At 45.7% G+C, this 16,773-nt stretch overlaps 1 protein-coding gene and 1 long non-coding RNA gene across 6 annotated transcripts; one reads left to right on the forward strand and one right to left on the reverse strand.

Annotated features, from left to right (window-relative positions):
* The first annotated feature begins 3,825 nt into the window (after positions 1 to 3,825).
* On the forward strand, positions 3,826 to 4,227 carry LOC306918243. The gene is made up of 2 exons (XR_013789312.1): positions 3,826 to 3,931; positions 4,100 to 4,227. It is a non-coding gene; the product is annotated as an uncharacterized lncRNA (long non-coding RNA).
* On the reverse strand, positions 3,925 to 16,034 carry LOC306918241 (uncharacterized protein). 5 transcript variants are annotated; one of them, XM_079531113.1, is made up of 8 exons: positions 15,750 to 16,034; positions 12,262 to 12,430; positions 11,595 to 11,826; positions 10,900 to 10,974; positions 8,857 to 8,955; positions 8,026 to 8,132; positions 5,866 to 6,009; positions 3,925 to 5,184 (listed from the first exon to the last, which is right to left on the reverse strand). In XM_079531113.1, exons 1-8 carry the CDS (start codon positions 15,860 to 15,862, stop codon positions 5,026 to 5,028), a joined length of 1,098 nt encoding a protein of 365 aa, XP_079387239.1. In that variant the 5' UTR covers positions 15,863 to 16,034; the 3' UTR covers positions 3,925 to 5,025. The 5 variants fall into 5 exon arrangements, with proteins under 5 accessions (XP_079387239.1, XP_079387237.1, XP_079387238.1 ...); XM_079531111.1 differs by having other exon boundaries at positions 5,866 to 6,012; XM_079531112.1 differs by lacking the exon at positions 15,750 to 16,034 and adding an exon at positions 15,065 to 15,335 and having other exon boundaries at positions 5,866 to 6,012.
* Between the last annotated feature and the right edge of the window lie 739 nt (positions 16,035 to 16,773).

The raw sequence follows: 16,773 nt of genomic DNA on the forward strand, positions 1-16,773 counted from the left end.
CACCTCAAGGACCCCCAAATTGACACTAATTAGCCCGTGGACCCCCATTTGAAAATAACATGCCAGGGACCCCCATAAGAGAAGATTCTTACGGCTCTAGCAGTGATTATCAATCCGTTTCATTTCAAGGACCCCCCAGTTTGATGCATTAGTCCAGGGGTTCTCAACGTTTTTGGCCGGGGACCCCCGGAAATGCTTTGGCAATGTCTCGGGACCCCCGCCCCGCCCCCTCCCGACCCCCAATATAAATTGACTGCTACAATAACCTTAAACCATTTTGGGCGGGAACCCCTTTTGGTGTTTTAAGCATTGTTATAATTTAGCTATTTAAAAATAGCAGATCTACAAGCTCGTAGCGCGCCACCGAGTGGCGCGCTACGAGCTTGTAGGTATGCTATTTTTGAAAAATCGTGAATTTTTTTTAAAAAAATCTTTTTTCTTTTTTAAATAATTTGGGGACCCCCTAAAATAATTTGGCGACCCCCCCGAGGGGTCGCGACCCACAGGTTGAGAACCCCTGCATTAGTCTATACGGACCCCCAATTTATATTGTAAAATCGATTCATTTAATGGAACGAAATGGACCCGTTAGGGTCACATTTTAGCTGGGGACCCCCTGGAACTGCCTCAGGGATTCCTGGGGGTCCCCGGACCCCCTGGAACTGCCTCAGGGTCTCCTGGGGGTCCCCAGACCGCACTGTTGGAACCACTGGCGTAGAGCAAGTTGTGAAGGGAATGATGATGATACACGTTTCAAACTGGTCAACGAGTCGCTAGAAACCGCCACGACAAGACCTACCTATTTTATGATTGACCGAGACCAAGAGAGGTGTTTTGTATTTGTATACATTAATAATAAATTATTTGGAAACATGTCTGAGCATTTTGTATTAGAATGATGGGCATCCAAATGGGATCCAAAGTTAACATTGAGAGCCCACGCAAAACTGCCAAAAATCACTTTCACCTAGAAAATCCATTCACATTTTTTATAATTCAGCTGACTGTGGAGACACATGCTGGAACTTTTTACTTTGAAATGTTTTATAGGTATTTAATTTAAACGCCAAATGCATTCTCAATGGCGAAAACACAAAGTTTGGCACCACGTATCAAAAAGAAAAAATCAGTTTTGATTTTTTTGATTTAAAAAAAAATATATATATATATTTTTTAATCTGTTCATGAATCAGTTGAATCCGTGTTCATGAATCAGTTGAAACCATGTTTTTTTGCTGCGACAGTAATATGCACTGTGGCCCCTCTGGAGTGAGTGTGGAAATATTGTGGCCCTTTGGAGTGAGTGTGGAAATATAGTGGCCCTCTGGAGTGAGTGTGGAATTATAGTGGCCCTCTGGAGTGAGTGTGGAACTATAGTGGCCCTCTGGAGTGAGTGTGGAATTATAGTGGCCCTCTGGAGTGAGTGTGGAACTATAGTGGCCCTCTGGAGTGAGTGTGGAACTATAGTGGCCCTCTGGAGTGAGGGCTCCACCAGGAGGATAGGAGTGTGTGATATGTTTGGCAAAATGTTTAGGAGTAATATAAACATGTTTTTTTGTTTGTTTGTTTTTTGCAACAATTTTCTTCATTTTGTTGAGGAAATGCAGAGACAGATCACTCATCGAATCTCTGAGGATAGAATTCTGGATGAGCAGGACAGGCAATGTTAGCCAATCAGTGTAGAATCTGATAAATCCAACAGACTCGTCTTGATCACATGACTACAGAGATCATGTGTACCGATTTGCGTGAGATTTGGATGAAATCTGTGCGACTAACATAAGCAATGTGTTTAGCAGAAATCGGCCTCATGGTGGCGCTATAACCGGCAGATGTGGAGGGATGCAGGGACAATGTTTTTCCATGGCCTCTAGGGAGTGCGCATACATAAGTTGTATACAGATTGATGAAGTTATAGCTAAAAACAGGAATTGGCCTGTTATAGCGCCACCATGAGGCTGATTTGGAAAATAATGAGTGGCATGTCGTCCTTGGCCTAGTGGAAATGTGTGTGTATAATTTCACGGAAATTGCACACTGTTTGTGATTTGTGGCCTTTTGTTCGAAACGGACCAATCATGTGAGCTTTGGAAGCCAATATTAGCCAATCAGGATGGAAGATGGGAAATTGTGCAGATCTGTGTTGATCACATGACTATGGAGATAGTGTATACCGAATTGTGTGATGTATGGATACAATGTGTACGAGTAATCTACAGAAATGTGTTTTGCCTAAATCGGCCTCATGGTGGCGCTATAACAGGCCGTTGAGGAATATTTGGGGCAGAGGTTCGTCGTTGGCATCCATGGAGTGTGTGTGCAAAGTTTGGCATGGATCGGGCCAACGGTGCCGGAGATTAGCTGGTAACGGACGGACGGAAGGACGGACGGACGGACACACACACGGACGGAGTGCAAAACATACTCTCTCCCCATGCCTTCGGCCTGGTGGAGACAATTATGCTAATCGATTTTCATTTTTGACACATTTACACATCTCTAAAATATAGTGGCCCTCTGGAGTGATTGTGGAAATATAGTGGCCCTCTCAAATGATGTGGTACAAAACAAAGGTTTTATTGTCATTGTATGCAACAACAAAATTAGAAGTGTTTCTCTTGGTCAGTTGTGATGCCCCCCCCCCACACACACACACACACACACTGTACTGAGCCCAGTGGAGAGCACCTGGGCCAGTGGAGAGCAGTGGAGAGCACCTGGGCCAGAGCACCTGGGCCAGTGGAGAGCACCTGGGCCAGAGCACCTGGGCCAGTGGAGAGCACCTGGGCCAGAGCTCCTGGGCCAGTGGAGAGCACCTGGGCCAGTGGAGAGCACCTGGGCCAGTGGAGAGCACCTGGGCCAGAGCACCTGGGCCAGTGGAGAGCACCTGGGCCAGTGGAGAGCACCTGGGCCAGTGGAGAGCACCTGGGCCAGTGGAGAGCACCTGGGCCAGTGGAGAGCACCTGGGCCAGAGCACCTGGGCCAGTGGAGAGCACCTGGGCCAGAGCTCCTGGGCCAGTGGAGAGCACCTGGGCCAGTGGAGAGCACCTGGGCCAGTGGAGAGCACCTGGGCCAGAGCACCTGGGCCAGTGGAGAGCACCTGGGCCAGTGGAGAGCACCTGGGCCAGTGGAGAGCACCTGGGCCAGTGGAGAGCACCTGGGCCAGTGGAGAGCACCTGGGCCAGAGAACCTGGGCCAGTGGAGAGCACCTGGGCCAGTGGAGAGCACCTGGGCCAGAGCACCTGGGCCAGTGGAGAGCACCTGGGCCAGAGAACCTGGGCCAGTGGAGAGCACCTGGGCCAGAGCACCTGGGCCAGTGGAGAGCACCTGGGCCAGTGGAGAGCACCTGGGCCAGAGCACCTGGGCCAGTGGAGAGCACCTGGGCCAGAGAACCTGGGCCAGTGGAGAGCACCTGGGCCAGTGGAGAGCACCTGGGCCAGTGGAGAGCAGTGGAGAGCACCTGGGCCAGTGGAGAGCACCTGGGCCAGTGGAGAGCAGTGGAGAGCACCTGGGCCAGTGGAGAGCAGTGGAGAGCACCTGGGCCAGAGCACCTGGGCCAGAGCACCTGGGCCAGTGGAGAGCACCTGGGCCAGTGGAGAGCACCTGGGCCAGTGGAGAGCACCTGGGCCAGTGCCTCCAGGAGGCTATAAATAGCCCATGGATTGAAACATTGCCTTTCAAGGTCTCCCCGCCACGGACTGGTAGTTGATCGTTTCTAGGCGGCTAGGCCTAATTTAATAAATCCCATTTTTGTTACAACTTTTACTCCTCTTTTAATCCTCTCCCCGATTATTTGCCAGAGCCAGCTACGACACAGTGTAATTAAACACAGTAACAAAACAACCAAATGGCCCCTCAGTCTAACATGTTCTCCTTCAGCCTGATGACGCTCCTGTTTTTTTTCCCCCTCAATAGAGCACCGAAGTCTGACGTCTGAAAGGAAGGGGGGTGACTCTGCTCATGGTCAAGGGGAAGGGGGGTGACTCTGCTCATGGTCAAGGGGAAGGGGGGTGACTCTGCTCATGGTCAAGGGGAAGGGGGGTGACTCTGCTCATGGTCAAGGGGAAGGGGGGTGACTCTGCTCATGGTCAAGGGGAAGGGGGGGGGGGGTGACTCTGCTCATGGTCAAGTCCGTCTGGTCTCGCTCTGAACATTGAGAAGCAGTGCTTGCAGACATACCATTTCCTCCTGGATCTTGTCGTGAGCTCTTAGCTTAAATGTTCTGGGGGGGGAAAAATCTATTTTCACACACACACACATTACAAGAATATTAGTAGGGCTATTTGTGCTCACTATGCAAAGTCTTCTTACTGTAGAAAAACAACGTTCCACATTCAGGACAGAGTCTGTGGGGGGCGACTGGCCCTGGGGGAGGGCAGAGGGTTCCTGGCCCTGGGGGAGGGCAGAGGGTTCCTGGCCCTGGGGGAGGGCAGAGGGTTCCTGGCCCTGGGGGAGGGCAGAGGGTTCCTGGCCCTGGGGGAGGGCAGAGGGTTCAGTGGCCCTGGGGGAGGGCAGAGGGTTCAGTGGCCCTGGGGGAGGGCAGAGGGTTCCTGGGGGAGGGCAGAGGGTTCAGTGGCCCTGGAGGAGGGCAGAGGGTTCAGTGGCCCTGGAGGAGGGCAGAGGGTTCAGTGGCCCTGGGGGAGGGCAGAAGGTTCCTGGGGGAGGGCAGAGGGTTCAGTGGCCCTGGGGGAGGGCAGAGGGTTCCTGGGGGAGGGCAGAGGGAGTGATCTTCTTGGGGCGGCCCCGGGGGAGGGCAGAGGGTTCAGTGTCCCTGGGGGAGGGCAGAGGGTTCAGTGTCCCTGGGGGAGGGCAGAGGGTTCCTGGGGGAGGGCAGAGGGTTCAGTGTCCCTGGGGGAAGGCAGAAGGTTCCTGGGGGAGGGCAGAGGGTTCAGTGGCCCTGGGGGAGGGCAGAGGGTTCCTGGGGGAGGGCAGAGGGAGTGATCTTCTTGGGGCGGCCCCGGGGGAGGGCAGAGGGTTCCTGGGGGAGGGCAGAGGGTTCAGTGGCCCTGGGGGAGGGCAGAGGGTTCAGTGGCCCTGGGGGAGGGCAGAGGGTTCCTGGGGGAGGGCAGAGGGTTCCTGGGGGAGGGCAGAGGGAGTGATCTTCTTGGGGCGGCCCCGGGGGAGGGCGATCTTCCTGGGGCGGCGGCGGATGAATCGACACACCTGCCTTCTGTGGGTCGTCAGCTGAGATGAGACAACAAGAGACAAGACGTGATGTCGTTAGTTAGTTAGTTAGCCTCATAGCAGCAGCAGATCTACAGGGTCAAAACACGTTGCTTCAGATCTACAGGGTCAAAACACGTTGCTTCAGATCTACAGGGTCAAAACACGTTGCTTCAGATCTACAGGGTCAAAACACGTTGCTTCAGATCTACAGGGTCAAAACACGTTGCTTCAGATCTACAGGGTCAAAACACGTTGCTTCAGATCTACAGGGTCAAAACACGTTGCTTCAGATCTACAGGGTCAAAACACGTTGCTTCAGATCTACAGGGTCAAAACACGTTGCTTCAGATCTACAGGGTCAAAACACGTTGCTTCAGATCTACAGGGTCAAAACACGTTGCTTCAGATCTACAGGGTCAAAACACGTTGCTTCAGATCTACAGGGTCAAAACACGTTGCTTCAGATCTACAGGGTCAAAACACGTTGCTTCAGATCTACAGGGTCAAAACACGTTGCTTCAGATCTACAGGGTCAAAACACGTTGCTTCGCGCCACCTTTCGAGCTTGCAGATCTGCTAATAATGGGATGCTTTTGTGTGACGCTTAGTGTAGAATGATGGAGTAGTATGGCGTTACATTCACGGGGAATAAACATATATATATATACTACGTATTCCTTTGACACCATGTCGACCGACCTCAGAGAGGAAGTAGAAGCCTTCGCTGCAGCTGTCACACTTGTAGCGCTTGTCCTCCCGGCTGTGTGTGTGTTGGTGGGTGCACAGCTCCTCTGAGGACGGGAAGCTCAGCTCGCACACGTAGCAGGAGAAGATGGTGTCCCCCTGCTGGAGGGAAGAATAACATGATCACACGTAGCAGGAGAAGATGGTGTCCCCCTGCTGGAGGGAAGAATAACATGATCACACGTAGCAGGAGAAGATGGTGTCCCCCTGCTGGAGGGAAGAGAACATCATCTGTTGTTGACTTTTACTGCTTGTCAAGGACGAGTTAAACAAGTTTTTATTTTATTTTGTTTCATATTGAATTAAAGAAAGATCGCCGTCTTCATTATCATCTGGTTAGCTCCCGGTTGCTATAGCTATCAAAACAAGATGGTCATAACTTGATTTTTAAACCCCATTTATTTCGGAATCTATTTCTCAGATTTCGTTTTTTATTTAATTTTTTTAACCCTTCCTCGCGGGAGGATCGCTTAGCCGTTTGTTAACTTCCGGTTAGGACACAGGGTATTGTTTTGCCCCTTGAATATATAATAAGGCACCTCACTGCAAGGTCCTCTGACAGGGAACGGACGCAGACTGAAATCAATTCTGGCAGTCAATAAATAATGTCAATCCTAATATCACATTAGAAGAAAACACAAACATCTGTTAACATCAATCCTAACATCACGTACAGTATTACTGTAATGACATTAAGGTATGTACGTATACCGTAATGACATGAATATAAGGTATGTACGTATACCGTAATGACATGAATATAAGGTATGTACGTATACCGTAATGACATGAATGTAAGGTGTGTACGTATACCGTAATGACATGAATATAAGGTATGTACGTATACCGTAATGACATGAATGTAAGGTATGTACGTATACCGTAATGACATGAATGTAAGGTGTGTACGTATACCGTAATGACATGAATATAAGGTATGTACGTATACCGTAATGACATGAATGTAAGGTATGTACGTATACCGTAATGACATGAATATAAGGTATGTACGTATACCGTAATGACATGAATGTAAGGTATGTACGTATACCGTAATGACATGAATGTAAGGTATGTACGTATACCGTAATGACATGAATGTAAGGTATGTACGTATACCGTAATGACATGAATATAAGGTATGTACGTATACCGTAATGACATGAATGTAAGGTATGTACGTATACCGTAATGACATGAATATAAGGTATGTACGTATACCGTAATGACATGAATATAAGGTATGTACGTATACCGTAATGCCATGAATATAAGGTATGTACGTATACCGTAATGACATGAATATAAGGTATGTACGTATACCGTAATGACATGAATGTAAGGTATGTACGTATACCGTAATGACATGAATGTAAGGTGCTAAAAATAACAATGTCATTCAGGGGGTGCCGTGGAGTAATTATTTACGGGGGTTCCCCGAGTCGAAAAAGGTTTGAGAATCACTGACTGCTCTACGGGGAATCCTACCTGTTGAAGGAGTTGGTTGTACTCTTCTTCCCGGTGGATCTTCCTTACCTGTTCAAGCTGTTGGTTGTACTCTTCTTCCCGGTGGATCTTCCTTACCTGTTCAAGCTGTTGGTTGTACTCTTCTTCCCGGTGGATCTTCCTTACCTGTTCAAGCTGTTGGTTGTACTCTTCTTCCCGGTGGATCTTCCTTACCTGTTCAAGCTGTTGGTTGTACTCCTCCCGGTGGAGCTTCCTTACCTGTTCAAGCTGTTGGTTGTACTCCTGACCTCCCGGTGGATCTTCCTTACCTGTTCAAGCTGTTGGTTGTACTCCTCCCAGTGGATCTTCCTTACCTGTTCAAGCTGTTGGTTGTACTCCTGACCTCCCGGTGGATCTTCCTTACCTGTTCAAGCTGTTGGTTGTACTCCTCCCGGTGGATCTTCCTTACCTGTTCAAGCTGTTGGTTGTACTCCTGACCTCCCGGTGGATCTTCCTTACCTGTTCAAGCTGTTGGTTGTACTCCTGACCTCCCGGTGGATCTTCCTTACCTGTTCAAGCTGTTGGTTGTACTCCTGACCTCCCGGTGGATCTTCCTTACCTGTTCAAGCTGTTGGTTGTATTCCTGACCTCCCGGTGGATCTTCCTTACCTGTTCAAGCTGTTGGTTGTACTCCTCCCGGTGGCTCTTCCTAGTGTGCCTCATCTTTCCTTTGGCGTCAGAGAACGTGATGCAACACTGAACGCACTGCAGGGGGTCTGAGGAGAAACACGACAAAACAGGCAGTGTTTGTTTTTTGGCAGCAAATTTCTATTTTAGTTTCAGTCTTTGGAATGAAACTTCATTTAGTTTTAGTCACATTTTAGTCACCTGGAATGTTTTAGCCTAGTTAGTCTAGTTTTAGTCGACTATATGTCATGCCATTTTAGTCGAATAAATCTACGGTTGATTTAGTCGACTAAAATGTATTTCAGCGGGCCTTGATGCCGTCGTAATGACTGATTTTACACTTTCTGAAAATAGCTGATCGCACTGCGACGCGTTGTGTGCTTGTAGAGCAGCTATTTTCAGCATGCAACCAAGTGTAAAATCACTTACATACTGGATCTCTTGTCCACTAGTACCTTCCTAACATTTTAGTCTAGTTTTTATTTGTTGACGAAATTGTCAATATATTTAGTCTTAGTTTTAGTCATCGTAGCTTAATTTTCATTTAGTTTATGTAGTCGTCACCAGTGAATTCTTTTTTTAGTCAACCTTAAAAACCGGGTTCGACTCCCGATCGCGACGGCCTTTACTGCATGTCACTCCCCCGTTTCCTGTCAGCCTACTGTCTGTCCCTCTATAAAAAATATAAAATAAAAGGCGAAAGCCGCAAAAGGTTTTCAAATACGGGACGATTCCGTGTTTTACGGGACGAGTGGTGGTAACCCTCGTTGCCCCCTGGTGGTGACGCAAGGTTCTAGATTCTTTCTGGCGTACCGGTGGGATGCACCGGGGCAGCGGGTGCCAGCCTAGCGGGCCGGGCCGGGGTCCGGGTGGCAGAGTGGGGCCGACCGGCATCATCTATAGTTGTAGCTGCTGTGGGGAGAAGAGAAGAGACAGAAGAACATGACACTATAAGAGGAGAGAAAGAAGAACATGACACTATAAGAACATGACACTATAAGAACACCAATACATTTAGAGAAAGAAGAACATGACACTATAAGAGGAGAGAAAGAAGAACATGACACTATAAGAGGAGAGAAAGAAGAACATGACACTATAAGAACACCAATACATTTAGAGAAAGAAGAACATGACACTATAAGAGGAGAGAAAGAAGAACATGACACTATAAGAACACCAATACATTTAGAGAAAGAAGAACATGACACTATAAGAACACCAATACATTTAGAGAAAGAAGAACATGACACTATAAGAACACCAATACATTTAGAAGAGAAAGAAGAACATGACACTATAAGAGAAGAGAAAGAAGAACATGACACTATAAGAACACCAATACATTTAGAGAAAGAAGAACATGACACTATAAGAACACCAATACATTTAGAAGAGAAAGAAGAACATGACACTATAAGAGAAGAGAAAGAAGAACATGACACTATAAGAACACCAATACATTTAGAGAAAGAAGAACATGACACTATAAGAACACCAATACATTTAGAAGAGAAAGAAGAACATGACACTATAAGAACACCAATACATTTAGAAGAGAAAGAAGAACATGACACTATAAGAACACCAATACATTTAGAGAAAGAAGAACATGACACTATAAGAATACCAATACATTTAGAGAAAGAAGAACATGACACTATAAGAACACCAATACATTTAGAAGAGAAAGAAGAACATGACACTATAAGAACACCAATACATTTAGTGAAACTGAATTTTATGTTTTTATCCACATACAAATGATTTATGCAAATAAGGACAATGGGGTTCTCTGATTATTTTTTAACAAAGGTGTAAATTGTGTCACATTTAATACCAGGTGAATCTTTCATGTTCTTTTAACCCATTTTGGGCGGGAACCCCTTTTGGTGTTTTAAGCATTAAGTTATGCTTTAGCTATTGAAATATAGCAGATCTACAAGCTCGTAGCGCGGCACCGAGTGCTGCGCTACGAGCTTGTAGGTCTGCTATTTTTGAAAAATCTTTGAATATATATTCTTTCAGAGCGAACGTTTTTAACTCAAATCTTTGCTTCTGGGGGAGGGTTCCTGTAACAACATATTTTCAGATGGAGGTCGGTGGCCAATTACATATCATTTTTGGGATCCTTGACATGAAATATTGAGCACCTCTGACATAGAAACATGAGGTATTTCAGAAAACTGTCAGAATTTAGAAGACATTTTTTTAATTTCGACGTCAGGCCTAAATGGGTTAATGCACTTTTTAACGTTTGTTTAGAGCAGGGGTTCTCAACGTTTTGGTGTTTTAAGCATTGTTATAATTTAGCTATTGAAAAATAGCAGATCTACAAGCTCATAGCGCGCCACCGAGTGGCGCGCTACGAGCTTGTAGGTCTGCTATTTTTGAAAAATCGTAAAAATAAAATTTAAAAAAAAATCTTTTTTTTTGTTTTGTTTTATAAATAATTTGGGGACCCCCTAAAATAATTTGGCGACCCCCCGAGGGGTCGCGACCCACGGGTTGAGAACCCCTGGTTTAGAGCACTTATGATGTGAATTGTTTTCCGGCCAAGTCTATAGCAGTGATTGTGTGCCGCGGCACTTTAGTGTGCCGTCTGAATTGCCAAAGTGTGCCGGCAAAGAAATGGAATGAATGTCAACACCTCCCCGGACACCAATAGCTGCGCTGCATTCCACTGACACCTCGTCAACACCTCCCCGGACAACAATAGCTGCGCTGCATTCCACTGACACCTCGTCCATCACGGACACACAGACAATCAATCTGTCCATTTGGTGAAGCTACCCTCGGCTGTAGAAATGCTAATTTCTGACTTTTGTATGGCGCCATCACATCACCCCTACTCGCCTTGCAGGTACTGCGGTGCGCTCCGGTCCAGAGCAGCCTGCTGCTTTTTCTCGTGTAGAATACAGCTGAGCTGACCTATAAACCCACACAGTGTTGCAACAATGACGTGAGGTGGACTTGTAAATCGTCTCGCATGTTCGAAGGCACACACAGGCGACAGACACACAGAGAAGTAGGGATGGAGCTCGATAACCGATACCCGAAAAAATCCGATAAGAATCTTATTGAGTACCCGTTATCAATAAGCTTTGGGCTTATCAAGCTTGTTATTGAGCATAGCGGCATAGTGGCCCCGGTCATGTTTAAACAATCAAGACAAGAAGCGATCAAGAAATAAATGCCAACCAGCGCTGTCCGGGTAAACACAATTAGGCTTTTAAAGTGGCGGTACATATTAACCAGTTAACAGTTCCTTTAATATTATTGTATTGGTAAAAAGGTCAATAGCCTTCTGTCTGTTAGAAAAATACTGTATTTGAAGGCCCTGGTAAAAGATATACTGGTTCTGTTCAGAATTTATCGTCTCTTGTCTTTCCACAAAATAATATAAAATGCTCGATGAGAACCCGGCTCGATAAGCCTGATCCATAAGGTGATCGTTATCAATAAAACATTAACGAGCTCCATCCCTACAGAGAAGAGTCAGATCCGTCATGTTAGAAAGACTTATTGTGAGTTTGTGACCATGGTCATACCTGCGCTTGAGGCTTGAGCAACAGGGCTGAAGAGGCAGCTCTGGGTCTGGCCGTTGGGCAACGTGACCTCCATGATCTGCTGTCCAGGGCTGGGGATCACCGTCACTCCCTGTGGGATGACCTGCAGCTGGCCTGTGGCCGGACCCTGGTCCTGGTGGACTACCACCATCCGCTGATCCTGCTGCTGGGCACCGCTGGCCGGACAGTCCACTCCTCCTGATGCAGCTTGATGCTGAGGCAGAGAGAGGAGAGTAAGGAGGGCAGGGGAAAGGGGAGAGGAGACAGAGAGAGGAGAGTAAGGAGGGCAGGGGAAAGGGGAGAGGTGGCAGAGAGAGGAGAGTAAGGAGGGCAGGGGAAAGGGGAGAGTAAGGGTTTTTTTGCCACTCAGTAGGCGTTCCCGCATAACTTCCGAGTATGATGATGATGTCACATGCATACCCTCTATACAACAACTTTGCGTTATGATTAGTTACGTGGCTGGTTAAGACTGAAGTTAGAGTTAGGGTTAGTATTAGTAATAGGGTTAGCAATGGCTGACAACAAAGTCAATATGTAGGAAATGTTGAGGAGTCAATATGTAGGAAATGACCATTGCATGGTCTTGATAAGGAAAGGCTAATGATGACGGAGATTAAATCATCTGATAACATCCGAAAGCGCTACCCACCTCCACGCGTGGACTGTCCTCCTCATCCTGGTCCTCCTCCTCCGTGTCCTCCTCCACGGGCGGAATGCCCTTCACGCGTGACGGGAACCATATTGGTCCCTTCTGAAGTCCTTTGGTAAAGTGGCAGCTGCACACTCTGGAATGTTGAGTGGGTTTACTGTCTCCACGCCTGAAAGGAATTCATAATGCATAGCATCCCCAATAAGTAAAGACGTTTTTATTTCCAGGGAGAAAAAGTCTGGGTCCGAGTCCACTTCAATTCGGCATACAGTAGTGCAAACATCGCTCACTCTCTGCTGATTTCTGATCGTCTGCACCTTTGTTAAATTGACGCACACACACACTCTTCTCTCTCTCTGTCGCTCTAAGACTTAGAGCGACAGAGAGAGAGAAGAGTGTGTCTAGGTAGAGTCTAAGTAATTAGTTTCATGTCGCGCAGCTGTGCATAGTTTCTCGGGAGCTGCCTATGCCATAAAAAGCATAGGTGAGTTCCAGGCTAGAGGGCCAGCCTGTGGCCCTCTGACCAGTAATCAGGCCAGACACACAGACAGGAGACCAGAGAATTGCTATTACACATTATGCATGGTATGTTCATTTCACCTGCTCGACTTTATTCAATGAATAAATAAATACACCCAAACTGGAACGACTGTCGACTGGACATAAATCTGCTAGCGTTTCCTGTGTTCACTCCCACCACACAGTACAGTATGTGAAGTATAATTAACGTGCCAAAGACTACAGTAGTATAGGACGTTGGAAGGTGAACATTGCCGTTTAAGTAGGCTACTTTTACTTTGGTATATTTTTTGATGGCAAATTTACTCAAGCACATTTTGAATACCAGACTTTTACTTGTAACAGAGTATGTCTATATAGTGGTAATAATACTTTTACTTACGTAAAAAACATGCAAGTACTTGTTTTCAATCACTGGATATTTACATGCATGTAAATATCACAACCATTCTAGGGCTATTTATTTATGCATGTCTGCATAAAAATGAAAATGGTGGGTGTTAAACATGTGATCTTTATTGCTTGTATTATATGTAAACAATGAACTCTTATTCTGAAATGCCAAGCACTTAACAGGAAGTGCCTATTAACAGTGTGTATAATGTAACACTAGTCGAAACATAGCAGGGATTTTTGTCCAGCGTCCACTTTAGTCTGGAAATGGGAAGTGTTTTGAAGTTTTTTTTTACATCTGACCTGGTGCCAATTTTTGTTTTACACCTCTGCTGCTTAGCGGAGGGTGTGGTGTTGTAGAGGAGGTCTCCCCGGACACGTGCGTATGTCACACTAGTCGAAACATAGCAGGGATTTTTGTCCAGCGTCCACTTTAGTCTGGAAATGGGAAGTTTTTTGAAGTTTTTTTACCTCTGACCTGGTGCCAATTTTTGTTTTACACCTCTGCTGCTTAGCGGACAGTGTGGTGTTGTAGAGGAGGTCTCCCCGGACGCGTGCGTATGTCACACTAGTCGAAACATAGCAGGGATTTTTGTCCAGTGTCCACTTTATAAAGTCCATGCTCTCCAGTGAATAGCATTTATCCATTTAGATAACTTTTTAATTACTTATCTTTACACAGAAACATTACTTATTACTTATTTTTACACAGAAACATAATGTGTGTCCTATAGCATCGTTTAAATGCTTAATTAATCGTTTTAATGTGCAAATTAATTTTGTTTTCAATACTCTAGAGGGTACTCTTATTTTGAAGAGATCGTCCACGGGAAGTCTTATATTTGCTAGCTTAGATTTGCCAAAAAAACAGTGCCTGTATAGGCTGGTTGAATAAATGCCTCTGATCAGTTCTGTTGTGTACAGCTGAGAGAGAGAGGATGTGAACTGAAGCTACTGCCTTCTCGTCTCATTATTTATTTCCTCCATACATTCGACAAATGTCCACAGTATACAAACTCTTCCTATCACTGCAATGATACTTTCAACAGTGGGCCCTCTTGTAAACAAGTGTAATGCTTTATGGTGTCGTCCACTCACAGTTAACAGTCTTTGTATTGAGTTGTAGGCTACTTGAAATGTACTGTAATTATGCAAACTGTTAATAAATCAATCAATCAATCATATATCTACAGTACTGCCCCAGAAGGGCAGCGGTGGCCGAACGGTCTTGTTATCGGAAGGTCGCCAGTTCGAATCCCCGGACCGGCACGTTCAAATTACCACCGCTGAAGTGCCCTTGAGCAAGGCATTGAACCCCTACCATGAAATGTTCTATGAGCAGGGCCTGGCTGTAAACAAGTATCTGATGCTTAGTCCAGTTACCCTGGGTAAATATAGTAACTTTGCTTTGCTTTGCTTTGCTTACTATAGCTCTGATCCATAGCTCTAATGCGAAATGCAACGCATTAGAGCTATGGACCAGAGCTACTAACAGTACTAGCTCTATGCAGGGTCAGAATCATCATTAGAGCTATGGACCAGAGCTACTAACAGTACTTGTGGCAGCGGTGGCCGAACGGATATCGGATCGGTCTTGATACCGGAAGGTCGCCAGTTCGAATCAGCGGTCCGACACGTTAAAATTACCGCCGCTGAAGTGCCCTTGAACAAGGCATTGAACCCCTACCATGAAATGTTGTATGAGCAGGGCCTGGCTGTAAACAAGTATCTGATGCTTACTCCAGATACCCTGGGTAAATATAGTAATCATTTCATTTCATTTCACTAGCTCTATGCAGGGTTAGAATTATCATTAGGGCTATATGGACCAGAGCTATAGTACAGTACCTACACAACACAAGCAACTTCATTATATATCATTAATATCTACCTTATATTCTGTATCCAGCGACTCCTCACAGATGTAGTCTTAGGGAAATGGTGGAATGAGCATTTATTGACCCCAGAACGGTGGTTGCAGTCTGGAACGAAGCACCCCGTCATGACTCAACTATCACTTACACTGTAATAATACATCTACACTCATCACATCACAGACTAACGAGCAACTCTGTGGTTACGATCCGCTCACACTAAACAGCAATAACACTAGTATTAAAAGGCTAATAATACATTCATTCAAGAAGCACTCTAGGTCTAAAATGATGCTATGTTTAGGAACGGAAGCATCTTCTTCTCTAGTCGGTTTATTGGCGGGTCGCAACCAACGTTAAAGGCGCATACCGCCATCTACTGTACAAGAGAAGAGTGTGCAACATCATGTCCATTTCCCAGTGCTTTGATTGATTGATTGAAATATTTATTAACAGTTTGCAGAATTACAGTACATTTCAAGCACAAACTCAATACAAAGACTGTTAACTGTGAGCGGGCGACCCAATAAAGCATTACACTTGTTTACAAGAGGGTCCACCATGTTCAATTCATCAAAAAGCTACTAGCTCTATGCGGGGCAGAATTATCATTAGGGCTATGGACCAGAGCTAGTAGTACTAGTACAAACCTACAGAACACCACACAACACAAGCAACTTCATTATATATCATTATATCTACCTTATATTCTGAATCCAGCGTCTCCTCGCAGATGTAGTCTTGGGGAAACGGTGGAATGAACATGTATAGTCACCAGATTGGTGGTTGCAGTCAGAAACGAAGCACCCCGTCATGACTCAACTATCACTTACACTGTAATAATACATCTACACTCAACACATCACACAGACTACAATCACAACAGGTTTAACGAGAAACTCTGTGGTTACGATCCGCTAACACTAAACAGCAATAACACTAGTATTAAAAGGCTAATAATACGTTCATTCAAGAAGCACTCTAGTCCAAAACGAGCACTGTTCTTTTGGCAAATCTAAGTGAGCAAATATAAGACTTCCGGTGGACGATCTCTTCAAAATAAGAGTACCCTCTAGAGTATTGAAAAAAAGATTAATTTGCACATTAAAACTATAAATTAAGCATTTAAACGATGCTATAGGACACACATTATGTTTCTGTGTAAAAATAAGTAATAAGTAATGTTTCTGTGTAAAGATAAGTAATTAAAAAGTTATCTAAATGGATAAATGCTATTCACTGGAGAGCATGGACTTTATAAAGTGGACGCTGGACAAAAATCCCTGCTATGTTTCGACTAGTGTGACATACGCACGCGTCCGGGGAGACCTCCTCTACAACACCACACTGTCCGCTAAGCAGCAGAGGTGTAAAACAAAAATTGGCACCAGGTCACAGGTCAAAAAATATAAAAAACTTCCCATTTCCAGACTACAGTGGACTAAAGTGGACGCTGGACAAAAATCCCTGCTATGTTTCGACTAGTGTGACATACGCACGCGTCCGGGGAGACCTCCTCTACAACACCACACTGTCCGCTAAGCAGCAGAGGTGTAAAACAAAAATTGGCACCAGGTCACAGGTCAAAAAACTTCCCATTTCCAGACTACAGTGGACTAAAGTGGACACTGGACAAAAATCCCTGCTATGTTTCGACTAGTGTGACATACGCAAGCGTCCGGGGAGACCTCCTCTACAACACCACACTGTCCGCTAAGCAGCAGAG

This window comes from Electrona antarctica (assembly GCF_951216825.1).
Source record: "Electrona antarctica genome assembly, contig: scaffold_211, whole genome shotgun sequence".
Taxonomy (NCBI): Eukaryota; Metazoa; Chordata; class Actinopteri; order Myctophiformes; family Myctophidae; genus Electrona; species Electrona antarctica.